The sequence below is a fragment of the Littorina saxatilis genome, linkage group LG12, assembly GCF_037325665.1.
Source record: "Littorina saxatilis isolate snail1 linkage group LG12, US_GU_Lsax_2.0, whole genome shotgun sequence".
NCBI lineage: Eukaryota > Metazoa > Mollusca > Gastropoda > Littorinimorpha > Littorinidae > Littorina > Littorina saxatilis.
Window position 1 is genome coordinate 66,259,768 of NC_090256.1, and position 15,059 is coordinate 66,274,826.

The 15,059-nt window shown below is 44.6% G+C and overlaps 1 protein-coding gene across 1 annotated transcript; it reads left to right on the forward strand.

The window, feature by feature from the left end:
* Positions 1-7,254: 7,254 nt before the first annotated feature.
* LOC138982600 (uncharacterized) lies at positions 7,255-14,276 on the forward strand. The gene is made up of 2 exons (XM_070355925.1): positions 7,255-10,233; positions 11,672-14,276. The coding sequence occupies exon 1, from the start codon at positions 9,190-9,192 to the stop codon at positions 10,171-10,173; it is 984 nt and encodes a 327-aa protein (XP_070212026.1). The 5' UTR covers positions 7,255-9,189; the 3' UTR covers positions 10,174-10,233; positions 11,672-14,276.
* Positions 14,277-15,059: the final 783 nt, after the last annotated feature.

The window sequence follows — 15,059 nt, forward strand, 5'->3', positions numbered from 1 at the left end:
ACACACACACACATACGTTAAACGCATATACGCATTTCTTTATGAGTAAGATACTTCCTGTCCAAAAGGAATCCCTGTCAGGTGGATTTGTTTTGTTTTTTACCGTTGAAGACTGAAGACATTTGCTAAATTACCCTGTGTACACACACACACACACACACACACACACACACACACACACACACACACGACATAGTGTATGTAAATTAATAGTCCTTTTGCGCCACGACTGAAAGTTATTAGATCAATATTGAGTTCACATCCAAATCCCAGTGACCTCACCAATCCTTTTCTTTGCTACTTACGGTATTAAGCAACATTATAACTTCGGCGTTACTACGTGGTGACTTCAGGACCACGTCCATTTGAGTCCGTGTGCATTAGGTTACGCATGAATGATACCAACTGGTTCCTTGCGACTTGCATTTTTAACCCTTCATTACATAAATCAAACAAGGGGAAAATTACACCTGCGCAGTCAGCGGCGCTGCATGCTGCGATATGGATTATGACGACTATACTTGGACTGGGTTTTTTTTCACCTGAACTGCCGCGCAGCCGAATTCTTTTGTTTTTCACAGCCCGCAACACGCTGCGTGAAAAAAACCCAGGCTAAGTACTTGTCATAATCCCTATCGCAGCATGCAGCCCTGCTGACTCTGCGCAGGTGTAGTTTGCCCCTAAGGTTGCCAGACTGCGAGGCGACTACAGCGGGTTTTGCTAAGGCCCGGCGCTCACCTATGTAATTTCAGCAGGACAGACGACGCACTGCAGATTATTCCAGCCCGCTATACGTTGCGTGAAAAAAAACCAGGCCAGTTTCTCGTCATAATCCTTATCGCAGCATCAATAATATGCAGTGTGTCGTCTGTGCCGCTGAAACTGCGCAGGTATATTCTGCCCTTAAGGTCTAGGCGTGCGATTACGTTGTTTTGAACATTTGTGCGTGCAAGAACGAGTGACGACTATCGGCTTAGATGTGAGAGAGAACCTTCTGATTACACGGTTGGAAAACATGTAATGGTTGCGAAACGATAAACGGCGATGTTATGCGCTCGAACTCTGCATACAGTGTTCGGTAAAAATGTGATAACTATGTTACGTTCTCGAAGAACTCTCTCTCTCGCGCGCGCACGTGTGTGTGTGTGTGTGTGTGTGTGTGTGTGTGTGTGTGTGTGTGGTTGTGTGTGTGTGTGTGGTTGTGTGTGTGTGTGTGTGTATGTGTCTGTGTGTGTGTGTGTGTGGTTGTGTGTATGTGTGTGTATGTGTGTGTGTGCGTGCGTGCGTGCGCGTGTGACTGTGCCTGTGTATGCATATTTGGTATGTGCACGTGCGTGCGAGCGTGCGTACGTACGTGCGTGCATAATTATGCATTCATGTGGGTCAATTGTGTCAGCGTTGTTGTTTTATGATTTCTGCTGTATCGCTGGTGTCTTCACTTTCATTGGTATCGTACCGAAACTGGTTTCTTACCAAAGGAATTGAAAAGGAAAGCGTACATCCAATGGTCGTCAGTTTACTCAGTATCACTGCTGTATATTCACACATTTACACCTGCACGTGCAACGTACTCTTCTTTTTGTATGTTAGTTCATGTCAGCACTCTTTTCTGGACCACCGACCCTCAAAGACTAGGGCGTTCCGAATGTCGCGTAAAGCGATACAGCATCAAAACAAACCCCGCGCCTAAAAAACACAAACCCCCCAATAGAGGGGGAACAAAGGTCTGGCATACCAAAAGCTGCTCAAAACTCCAGAAAAAAAGGATAACTCCAAAAAACCTTCCCTGCAGTGTCTGAGAGCCTGAGACCCCAAGCTGCACAGGTACCTGAGAGTCTAGCATCAGCTTCATGCCAGAGACATGCCTCCGACTGTCTGTTAATGTCACGTCGAAAAATAGAGCAACGATTAACCGGTATCTTTAACCTCTAAGGCTCAGTTCACATGGCCCGACCCGACTCAACTAGAACAGAGATGTTGCTGAGATTTATCGAATATAGATGTCACGTAAATTGAAACCCGAAAGCAGTACATTTCTGGTATCGTTAACCTCCCATACCCGCTTAAAATAGCCTAACCCGACTCAACTTGAATCAGGGATGCTGTTAGGAGTTATCTTCTTTGGCAATTTTTGTAAATTCAAAGGCCTAACCCCTTTTTCCTACCACAAAGAAAAACGTTCGGCAGAACTGCGGAGATGACGGCAAAGCTGTCACAGATTTAAATGAACTTTTGGTGTTTTGCTGACAGAGCCGACACCAAATGATTACCCTGCTGGACTACGGTGACAGATTGATGACAGTGTGTGACACCGCCTGGCTCGTGCAACAAGTGAACTGACACTGCGTAACTGGTTTAATTCACCGACAGAATTGTGTCCTCGTCTATACTGCCTGTCAAAAGAAACTGGAATTTTGGGGGTAGATCTCTGCTGTGAGGTTGTTGTTTGTGTAAAAACGTTATACATTGGGACAAAGACGACAGACACCCCTAAAAGTCAAATACACAAAATATTAGTTAGTTAGTTAGTTGTTGCTTTTTGGGTCCAGCGGACCATATAGGCCAAATCAGGACCCCCAAAATATTAGTACCGTACACTAAAATGGAATAAAAATCAAAACACTTTGAAGTAATATTTTTGAATGCCAAAGGAAAAAACAACTTGGTCATTTCTGCGTCAACAAACAGTAGTTTATTTTGCTTGATTATCCAGCTCAACAACGGCGCAAGGTCAGGTTTCCATGCCGTTTTTGTCAGGCCTCGCAACAAAAAGAGACAACAGTTCAGAAGCTTCTCGGCATACTACCTTTACAGTTTATGAATAGTGTGGTTACACATCAGACAAAGTATTTGAACACCTTTTTCTGTCGTCGCGATATAACCTTCGTGGTTGAAAACGACGTTAAACACCAAATAAAGAAAGAAAGACCTTTTTCTGCTGTTCTACACTATGCCCTTTTGACGAGTATTACATATCCGAGGCTTCTTTTGATCTTGTCAAGACAAATTATTCAACAACAACAACAACAACAACAACAACAACAACAACAACAACAACAACAACAACAACAACAACAACAACAACAACAACAACGATTATCTCAAAGAATGTGAAGATACCATTCGGACTGGACACTCGGGATCGTAACATTAACAGACGTGTCGAAGACAATTTTCCTTTCTTCATTTTAATGGACAATAAAGTGTTGTTATTGTTATTGCTATTGTTATGATGATCATTCACACAGTCTGGTGCACTTTTACTAAGCTTCACGAAGACAGGCATATAACCCGTCATGAACCAGCCCACAAGCATTGTATAAATGGCCTTCTAGACTTCAAAAAGACCGACATCCGCTTACGCTTTCTCTCCCACTTATTGTAGCTACCTCCTCAGACAACATGACAATCAGCGTCGGGATGAGCCGGGCTGGGCTGTTTAAGGCCTCCTTAAGATCCAGCGTGGCACTAACTCCTTGCAGTGGAACCACCGAGTACCCCCGGACAGCCACATCAGAAACGGATGGCCGTGAACACGAGAAAGATGCTGCCGGAAAACAAACCTCCTGTCTGACACGGTGCCCTAGTTTTGGCTACCATTTTCTCCTTACGACCCTGCATTATTTATGCCCCTGTTTCCGAATTCCCAGAGAGACGAGTCTGCGACATTTCTGCCATTTTGACGACTGTGTACAAGGTATAATCCCCTGTGGCTAACAAGAAAGACGTCCATTTTGACGACTGTGTATAATCCTCTGTGGCTAACAAGAAAGACGTCCATTTTGACGACTGTGTATAATCCTCTGTGGCTAACAAGAAAGACGTCCATTTTGACGACTGTGTATAATCATCTGTGGCTAACAAGAAAGACGTCCATTTTGACGACTGTGTATAATCATTTGTGGCTAACAAGAAAGACGTCAATTTTGACGACTGTGTATAATCCTCTGTGGCAAACAAAAAAGACGTCCATTTTGACGACTGTATATACTCCTCTGTGGCAAACAAGAAAGATGTCCATTTTGACGACTGTCTTTGCTGTGGAGCTAGAAAGAAGTTAAAAGTATGACGTTATATTAGGTGGTGAGAACCTGCTACCAGAGAATGTCATTACTATTTTACAAGTTTTCTTGCACTTTCTTCTTCCGTGGCATGACTCTCATAGCATTCGTAAGCCGTTCAATGTATTTATTCTCTATTACATTTATCGCCAGACAAGGTCACAGGAGAGAATGATTTCTTTGCTTTGCTCCAAAAGTTTTACCTATTAAAAATAAAGAAATGAAATAGAAAATTAGTGAAACACATTTTTGATAATCTTGATAACAAAGCAAAACAAGAGGCAGTTGTGGCCTAGTTTAACCTATGAAAAGACGTTGTATTCGCTTTGCTCTAAATTCCCCATGATAAATGAATTAAAAAAAGAAAGAAAGACAAAAAGAAAGAAAGAAAGAAAGAACAAAATAAAAGAAGGAAAGAAAGCAATATAAAACTACATTTCAACAATTCTGACATCAACACTACAAAGTTGTGTCTTGTTAGGAAAAATCGGGGAATATTTGCTTTGTTCTAAATTCTGTTCTCCAACAAAATAAAGAGAGAGATGAATGGTGCAATACATTTGAATAATTCCGACAACAAAACAAAAACAAAAAAACCGTTGTTGTGGCCTATTTTGCCTAAAGATGAAAAGACGGTTAATTCACATTTCTTTCAATTGTTTTTTTCTTCTACAAGATGAATAAATGCATAAATAAATAGACTTTTTAACATACATTTCATAATCTCCCAAAACAGCAAGAAAATGTTGTTGTTTGTGTCCTAGTCTTTCTCTGCTCGAGATCGAGTTTCAATACCCGGAGGCCAGGCAAGGTGAAAAAACTTGATCTGGTGGACACTTCAATCCATTTGCAATGCAACGTATTTGTCAAACTTTAAAAAAAAATGACCGTCACTAAAAATGGTTTATTGCGCTGAGGGTGTCGCTTTGCCATTAGTTTCTCTGGGGTTTCTAAGGGGCTTCCGGCACTCTTCCGTTACAGCCATGTTTCGAGACATGCGAACAAGGTGACACTCTGGTGCCGTTGTTTGCAGGCAGGGTGAATAACCTAATGCAACGCGAGTTAGAAAGAGAGGCTTAAAAAAACACACACAAATAAAAACACAAAAAACACACACACAAACACAAACACACAGAAAAACAAAACAAAACACAAACCCCTCTATTGTCAGAACAATTTGAAAAGAAAGAATTGTTTCGTGTCGATTTAAAAAAAATCTGACCTTTAGTCTGTTCTCTCTCCCTTCCTCCTTCGTTGGGAGTAAGGCTAGATGGTCGGGACAGTGGTCCAATGCTTTTCACTTTCCCTTTCTTGCCGTCAAAAAAAAAAATGCAATCGCATGAACATTATTTCAATAAACCCTTTTTGATATAATTTTCCATTGTCCTTTTTGCGCGTATTTTTTTAAAATATTTTATTTTGGGTTGTTATGTTTTGTCGTTGTTGCAATTTTCTGTTTTGTTAATAAATATCCCGTCATAGCAATCTCGAAAACTGCGTTTGACATAAATTATATACATGCAATGAAGAAAATTAAAAACCTGGGTCAGCAAAATCCAGCAGCAGGGCCCAATGAACCTCCAGTCATGTGTGCTGAAACCAATTATAATAATCTTCATGACAAATCCGAGTTTTTATGAGTGAAGTATAAATATTCGATTATATAGCTATTCTGATGAACACGTGGGGGAATTCGGGGGCTGTGATTGGATGGTCTCTTCCGATCATCAAAGCATAATGCTACAGAAGTCGGCCATTTTTCTCAATATCCAAAAGCATATTGTCAATAACAAAGACGCATGGTTCCGGTTTACCCACCTGTACCACACGATGTTTCACTGATCGACAACAGCATACACTGACAACTTGAAATTCTTCTCTGGAATGTTTTTCAGCTTTACAAATGTCGATAGTTACCCTTTTCTGCTAACTTCCCGATGAAACAGGACTAAACCTATTATTTTCTGTCCCTAAACACCACAAAATGCCCAAAGTCGAAAGATGTAGTACAAACAGGGGAGTACAACGGAACAGCCGTTTTTGTGTGCCTGTGAGCTTAGTTCACAGTTGCCGACTGACACACATTTTCGCATTCGGCTTTTCTTATCTCGTAATTCCACACTAAATACCCCACTTCCCCTCTCAAGTGTTGATGTACAACCCATGGCACTAACATTCATGTAGTCGTTTATAACTGAGGTTGAAAAATTCGCTTCATGACGAGACGAGTATAAATGCCATTCACCCAAACTGGAAACGTCGCTGCCGTCTGCTCGCTTTGTACGGATTAGCTGTTCTTTTTTCCTCCCCTTGTTGCATCCTAGTTCTTCAGTCGTTTCTAGTTTTCCGTTGATGTTGTGTTTTGGTCTTCTTCATTAGTAGTCTTGTTCAAAATTTAAAAAACTCAAACTTCTTTTTGTTGTATACGAATGAACTAATAAAATGCTGTTTAACAGCTGTGTTGTCAAATCGAGTTTTTTTCTCCAAAGTCAGTGTGGCGCCTGCGCAAAACTAATGCGCATAAGAAACGGCGTCTGCTATCAAAACCTGAGATCAACGCATCGACACAAAAACTGTCATTTTGTAAGTTTGGAGCAACAAATAAAGGTCAGAAAAGCTATATAATCGCTATTGTATTTTCAGCGTAGCAATAGGGTCCGATATTTAGACTCGAACAAGTATAATGCGACTCGTCTTCGACTCGTCGGCATTATACTTGTCTCGTCTAAATATCGGACCCTATTGCTACGCTGAAAACACAATAGCTGTTAATGTTTGTATATGTACACGGTATATTATTACAGCTTCGTAGAAATATATCTTTATCTGGCAGGGCGGAACAGGCTTAGAAATTACAACAAAAGGCGAAAAACATAAGGAAAGAAGAAAGTCGATCTAAGTATTCACTGGCAAGGGTTATGCGCGTGTCATTACAGCTGTTACACTCCGAATACCTGTTCACATGTTCCCCTGTATTGGTGAATGCAGACATACTCTATATACCCAGCTAATGCTCATTCAGCCTTGGCATAGATATAATGGTGCACCGTGTGGTTTTCAATGTACGCGTGCGTGTGCACGTACATGCGTGTGTGTTTGTGTGTGTGTGTGTGTGTGTGTGTGTGTGTGTGCGTGTGTGTGTGTGTGTGTGTGTGTGTGTTTATGTGTGTGTGTGTGTGTGTTTTTGTGTGTGTAAAAATGATATTTTTGGGTGTGAAGAGAAGCGAGATTGTGGTGTATAGACGGTGCCAGAGCACAGGTCATATGCATAACTAATGAGCGGAATGCCGTCTTCCCATTGGCCAGCCGGCCCAAGATCAGTCTCTCTGCCATTTCTGCATCTGCGGTAGCCAGTGCCAGACGTCCCAAACAACTGTGCGAAAATTCCATTTCTGCATCTGCGGTAGCCAGTGCCAGACGTCCCAAACAACTGTGCGAAAATTTTCAACGTTTCAAGGATTTTGGAAAGAGAAGGTACACGTACTTTTACCTTGTTTTGTTTTGTTTTGTTGCTTGATTGTCGAGAGGGGCGATTGAGATCGAAACAGCGGTAATAGGCTCGAGTGGGGCCAATTAGTTGTCTGCAAGGAAAGTTTGGAGTTTGGGAAACTGGGAGACAGCGTGGCACCGTAGGCAGAAACATGTGGTTTCACGTTTGCCGGGAGTGACACTCGAAGGAACGAGGGTGATAGCTAGGTAGACGGTGATGGTACAATTAGCTGACAGCCGTCAGTAAAAGTGTTCAGGGAGAAAAGAAGACAGTATCATCTTCTCCTGGCATTAAAATTGGTCCGAGCAGTGGCAACGCGAATCGCTCGGTCACGTGACTAGTTTCTTTGTGAAGAAAGACGGCGGGAGCGAAAATGTTTACAAGTTGTGCGGTGGTCGGGCACTCTTTCACGTGGAGGTTTCAGCGATTTGTGAACACAGATGAGGGGGTGCGGCCAGATTTAGGTTTTGATGGTTTTGAGCAGATATTCGATGGGAGAGGGGGCCGAAAAATAAGCGACGTTGAATCAATGCTAGAACAGAACAGGGCCATTTTCACCCGGAAAAAATGGGGAGTGATAGTGCTAATGGTGGGGGACAATAATATTGTTCCCGGAACGACACCGAATAAAGTGTTTCGTGAGCTGTGGCATCTGTGTGTGAGGGTGCAAACATTGGCAAACTCAGTAGTGGTGGTGTCAGGGATGACACAGAGATACAGTGGCTGGGGGGGTTTCAATGACATAGCCAGGGAGGTGAATAGGCTTCTTCATCAACAGCTGAAAACGGCACACAGGATAGTGGGTTTGTTCCCCCACTACGTGGCTTTCCCTCCAGCAGAGAAGTTTGCTCAGTATCAGAAACATTTTTTAGCAGATGGGATTCATCTGTCAGGGTCGGGGCACATGCTACTGTACAGAGCACTGAGAAAAGTTCTGTTGGACAGTCGGCATATAGACCAATGAGGTAAGAAGGTGTTGTGGTTGTTCAGCGGGTGAGAGGGAAGTGGGGGCTAATAGTGATAGCCGGTATCCTCTCGTGCTGATGGCAGAACCACAATAGGGGTAGATGCAGCACGGACGGGGTACCAAGGTTTATTCCCAGACTGAAGTGGTTGGGTTCTACCGAAGACGCCAGACGCAGAGCTTTGATGCCGGGAGTGGAATAGGATGGGGTATCCTTTCCAGCTTTTGGAGTGACGTCATTGTTGGTTCTGGTTTGGTAGAACCGGTTGTGACTTCATGGGGAATGTGTATTGGTACAGCCCGTGCTGCATGATCAGATTGACAGTGTTTTCTTAGGTGTACTCTCGTGCTGAGGGCAGAACCACAATAGGAGTGTAGATGCAGCACGAACGGGGTACCAAGGTTTATTCCCAGACTGAAGTGGTTGGGTTCTACCGAAGACGCCAGACGCAGAGCTTTGATGCCGGGAGTGGAATAGGAGGGAATATCCTTTCCAGCTTCTGGAGTGACGTCATTGTTGGTTCTGGTTTGGTAGAACCGGTTGTGACTTCATGGGGAATGTTTTATTGGTACAGCCCGTGCTGCATATATATAAAAAAAAAAAAAAAAAAAAAAAAAAAAAAAAAAAAAAAAAATAGGCCCCTGATGCTTAGTGGCCTTTGAAATGTTTCAGGATGTCGAAGCGTCCAACCAAGCGACCGGGGCGTCCCTCAAAGCAGCCCCCGAAGAGGTTTCGAGACGAGGAGGCTGAAGGAGAGGACGAAATGGGCGTGAAGGAGTCGCTAACCCAGCTCCTTGCTGAGCAGAAGGCCCTGAGGAAGGAGATTGCGGAGATTCGGGCCGCCAAGACGCCGGCGCCTGAGGCATCGCCCGCAGGATCGACCACCTCTACGGGTGGAAAATCCAACTCAGGCATGGCTGGGCACTCTGGACACTCCGGTGAGCAATCTAACACTAGCGGTACACAGGCGTGGGCAACCGGCAACCAGAAAATGTTGCCCATTGACCTACACGTGCCAAAGACAATAAAGGAAAAGATCTGGAGCGGTGTGGCGGTTAGGTTCGCAATACTCCTGCCCGCGGACCCGAAGGAAATGCTGGAGGAGGACTCGGATGAGGACGATGAAGACAAAAAGAAGAAGAAGAAGAAGAAAGAAAAGAAACTGTTAACCTTCACAGAGTGGGTGAAGGCCTGGAACATTTATACCACTATACTACAGGACAGAGCGAAAGAGGTACACAGGGGCCTGGGTGCCCACTTTGCTCGGGTGTGTACCCTGCATGAGCTGCAGGGCAATTGGCGGGACTATGACTACCGCTACCGGCTCGCAATTGCTGCAGGAGAAAGGGCATGGGGGGACAGCGACGCGGACCTGTTCGCCACCACCCGCTTAGAGCCTGCCACCCAGACCCATGACGGGGGAAAGAAGAAGCCGCAGGGTGGCGCAGGGGGGAAGACTGGAAGTGGAAACCCAGCCAAAGTGGGGGGCTTCTGCTTCCAGTTCAATGAACAGGGATCTTGCAGCCGCCCCAATTGTGGCTTCAAGCACTTTTGCTCGCAGTGTGGGGGGCAACACGCAATCCGAAAATGCAGCGCCAAAGGGCACCCCTTTCGAGCGGGACGGGGGGGAAAAGAAGCAGGAGAAGGAAAGAAATGAAGACTGGGGCACGGGGGCCACGCCAGTGAAGGCGGACAAGCTGGAAAAGTGGCTGGAAGGGTACGATCCACAGAAGAAGCGGGCTTTAATACAGGGATTCAGAGAGGGTTTCCGGGTAGGGTTCACAGGAGCCCCAAATAGTGTAGTTCAGAAGAACCTGAAGTCAGCAGAAGAAATGCCAGAAGTAGTAGAAGCGCACATAAAGAAGGAAATAGAAGAGGGGAGGTTAGTAGGTCCCTTTAGGCATATTCCTTTTACTCAGTTCCAATGTTCTCCAATCGGCTTGGTAGAGAAAAAGACGAAAGGAAAGTATAGGATGATACATCATCTATCTCACCCGAAGGGGGCATCCATAAATGATTTCATAGAGGAAGACATGGCCACAGTGTCATATGCCAATGTGCAAGATGCAGTACAGTTAGTGCAGACAGTAGGAAATACAGCATTTATGGCAAAAACTGATGTGGAGAAAGCTTTTAGGTTGTTGCCTATTCACCCTAGTGACCAAAACCTCTTCGTACTGAGCTGGCAAGGAAGTTTTTATGTTGATCTTTCGCTTCAGATGGGTTGTTCTTCGTCTTGTCACTTGTTCGAAGAACTAGGCACGGCTTTGGAGTGGATTGCTGTTCAGAAGTTAGGGATACCATTAGTGCACTACCTGGATGATTTTTTCCTTGCGGCAGTATCGAAGCAGCTAGGCAAAGAATACCTAGACAAATTTCTGGGTTTGTGTGAGGAAATAGGAGTTCCCATGGCACCTGATAAGACGGAGGGCCCAGAGACGAGGTTGACATTCCTGGGAATAGAGATAGACACAATCGAAAGAGAAATTCGGCTGCCGGTGGAAAAACTCACGAAGTGTGCCCAAGAAATACAGAACCTACTACAAAAGAAGAAAGCAACAGTGAAGGAAATTCAGTCGGTCATAGGGTTGCTGAACTTTGCTTGCCAGGCAGTGGTGCCAGGGAGGGCGTTCTTGAGGAGATTGATCGACTTGATTAGAGGCATACGCTCTCAGCTATTCTTCGTGAGGCTGAACCAAGGGGTGAAAGAGGATTTGAAGACTTGGCTAACTTTTCTGCAGTCATTTAACGGGAAGTGCTTTTTTCTCATGAACAAGGAAGTATCCTCAGAAGAGCTGGATTTAGTGACGGATGCATCCGGGGCAGTGGGATACGGGGCTTTGTTCGGTAGGCAGTGGTTTCAGGGTAGGTGGTCCGACTGGTGGCGACTCCAAAATATCACCCTACTGGAATTGTATCCTATCGTTTTGGCTCTGGAGACATGGGCGCTGGCCTTTCAGAACAAATACTTAGTCATTCATACAGATAATTTAGATTTAGTATCCGTAATTACTAAGCAGACATCAAAAGAACCCCTGGTGATGATTCTGGTGAGACAATTGGTCTTGTGCTGTTTACGGAACAATATTGTTGTCCGAGCACAACACATTGCGGGTGTTGACAATGCAATTGCTGATGCGCTGTCTCGTTTTCAGATGACGAGGTTCCGGCAATTGTGTCCACATGCAGAGCCACTTCCGGTTGGGATTTCACCTCTGCCAGAACAATTGGGGGGGATAGGCGACTAGGAGAGCTGTTGACAGCCTCGTACGCCAAAGGGACACAACAAGCATATAGAAGGACCTGGGTGAGCGTGACTAGTTTTTTGAAACAGAGAGGGTTTTCTACTTCCTTGCCAATGAGCACTGCAGCGGTGTGTCTGTACATTGGTTCGTTGCATGAGGAAGGGAAGGCGGCTTCAACGGTGATGTCCGCAGTTTCAGCAATCAGTTGCGTCCATAAATTGAATGGGTTAGGGGATCCCACTATTGATTATACTGTCAAAAGACTACTGCAGGGGTGCAAAAGGGTGGGTGACAAAGGGAAGGATACAAGGTTGCCCATTACTGTCCCTATCCTTAACTCAATTATGGAGAAGAGCGAGGTGGCCATTGGGGAGAACTACGAGAAGATACGTTTCCGGGCTATGTGCACCTTGGCCTTTCACTCATTATTGCGGGTGGGGGAAATGGCGGTATCCCGGGAACCAGAAAACGTATTGCATAGGGGAGATGTCCGACTGGACGGACAGGCATTGACCATAACGTTCCGCAATTTCAAATCTAGCGCAAAACCAGTTACCCATACCGTAGAGAAAGCCAAGGCAGGCGTCCCATGCGCGGTAGAGGCCATGCGGGCCTACATGAGCATTCGTGGGAACGCAACGGGGCCGTTGTTCCGAGCTATGTCGGGGGCACCCATAACGGCCAGGGAATTCAACGAGCAACTACAGTTGGTTTTCCAATTTTGTGGCCTGCCCAAACAGAACTTCAAATCGCATAGCTTTAGGATTGGGGGTGCCTCCCACATGGCTCGGAACGGGGCATCGGACGCTCAAATCCGTCAGGCGGGCAGATGGTCTTCTAACGCTTTCTTGTCTTACATCAGGGTGCACAACTGGTAGATCAGGTAAAACGTAGGGCTTCTCTCTGTGTGCAGTGCAACAGAAAGGGGGAGGTCAGGCACATGTCTGCGTGCAGTGCAGCAGAACATTAACATGGGATCACAGGTGTGCAGTGCAGCCTGGGATTATAAGAAAGTGTGCAGTGCAACTTTCCGAGAAAGGTCGATTTTGATTGGTGGCGGTACCTGATGTGAGTCATCAGGTGGTGGCGCGTACCGCCGGATTGGTGGTGAATGACAGACATTATGTATTTAATCGATGTGCTTTAATTGGGCTAAAACACAATGTTTATTGTTTTTTAGAGTTGCCAATATAAGTTTTTTGATGATGGTCTAATGAGCGGATGCAGAAAGCGGTAGATAAAGGGAAGTAACCCGGTGACCAGTCTAGTAAAATTTGACAGCTTGTTGGTGAAGCTGGAAACAAGAACAAAAAACAGTAAGCTAATACATAGTGGACAATGCCATCTATGATGTGTAAGACAATTTTTGTTCTTGGTGAATTTATGCAAATGTACAACCCAATGTATATGATTATGTCAATCATAGTTTTTGTGGAATTTATGAAAATATTCCACTGATTTTGTATGCATTATCTGCGCTGAAAATGAACGACCTGTGGTGTCGACCAATAAACATTTTCAGCGTAAACTGGCAATGAACGTTTCATGTGGTTGTGGTGGTGACTGTGGCGCTGGCTGGCGCTGGCTGATTGTCCGGTTTCGGAAAACTTTTTATCTTAAATTCTTGTCTATCCTCGCACATCTGAACATGCAAAAATGATTTTATGCACAGCATAAATGATATTTTTGGGTGTGAAGAGAAGCGAGATTGTGGTGTATAGACGGTGCCAGAGCACAGGTCATATGCATAACTAATGAGCGGAATGCCGTCTTCCCATTGGCCAGCCGGCCCAAGATCAGTCTCTCTGCCATTTCTGCATCTGCGGTAGCCAGTGCCAGACGTCCCAAACAACTGTGCGAAAATTTTCAACCCCACCGCCATCCCCTTACTCCACCATAACGTAGTTGTGTGGGCGCGTACCGCCGGATTGGTGGTGAATGACAGACATTATGTATTTAATCGATGTGCTTTAATTGGGCTAAAACACAATGTTTATTGTTTTTTAGAGTTGCCAACATAAGTTTTTTGATGATGGTCTAATGAGCGGATGCAGAAAGCGGTAGATAAAGGGAAGTAACCCGGTGACCAGTCTAGTAAAATTTGACAGCTTGTTGGTGAAGCTGGAAACAAGAACAAAAAACAGTAAGCTAATACATAGTGGACAATGCCATCTATGATGTGTAAGACAATTTTTGTTCTTGGTGAATTTATGCAAATGTACAACCCAATGTATATGATTATGTCAATCATAGTTTTTGTGGAATTTATGAAAATATTCCACTGATTTTGTATGCATTATCTGCGCTGAAAATGAACGACCTGTGGTGTCGACCAATAAACATTTTCAGCGTAAACTGGCAATGAACGTTTCATGTGGTTGTGGTGGTGACTGTGGCGCTGGCTGGCGCTGGCTGATTGTCCGGTTTCGGAAAACTTTTTATCTTAAATTCTTGTCTATCCTCGCACATCTGAACATGCAAAAATGATTTTATGCACAGCATAAATAATGTTAAACCGTGTGCTTTTTCATGAGCGCGCGTGTGTGCACATACAATTGAGTGTGCGTGTGTGTGTGTGTGTGTGTGTGTGTGTGTGTCAGTGTGTGCGTGTGTATGTGTGTGTGTGTGTGTTGTTGTTGTGTGTGTTTGTGTGTGTGTGTTTGTGTGTGTGTGCGTGTGTGTGTATGTGTGTGTTAGTGTGTGTGTGTGTGTGTCTGTTTGTGTGTGTGTGTGTGTGTGTGTGTGTCGGTGTGTGTCTGTGTGTGGGTATGTGTGTGTTGGTGTGTTAGTGTGTGTTAGTGTGTGTTAGTGTGTGTGTGTATGTGTGTGTGTCTGTGTGTGTCCGTGTCTGTGTGTCTGTGTCTGTGTGTGTCCGTGTCTGTGTGTCTGTGTCTGTGTCTGTGTCTGTCTGTGTGTAACTGTACGAGTATGCCACACATTTCTAAAACACAATCAAATACACTGGAGTCTTGGTTTCTTTCACTGACTGGACCGAGAAAACGTTCATTACAGACGAAAATGGAAACGGGCTCTATTGCTATGTCGTTTTGTAATAAACGTCTGCCACCTTCATACATTTCTTAAGCTTCTGGAGGAAAATTAACAAAACCTATCAGCTGCAAAAGTATTTTGATTGCTTTGATTCTGTCGCTTTATTTTTCTGATCGGACGTGCATTGCAAAATGTAATTTGGTGACTGTCGATCATCCTGAGCAGGGAGACGACTCCCATTTTCCCCATGACCGGAAGTGTTGAGCCGCGCGCGCCGCGGATGTCACACTTTCTCGCAACATCCGGC

Bases quoted from the DNA above. Each gene is read 5' to 3' on its own strand.
- LOC138982600 (XM_070355925.1), top strand. From the start codon at position 9,190: ATGTCGAAGCGTCCAACCAAGCGACCGGGGCGTCCCTCAAAGCAGCCC.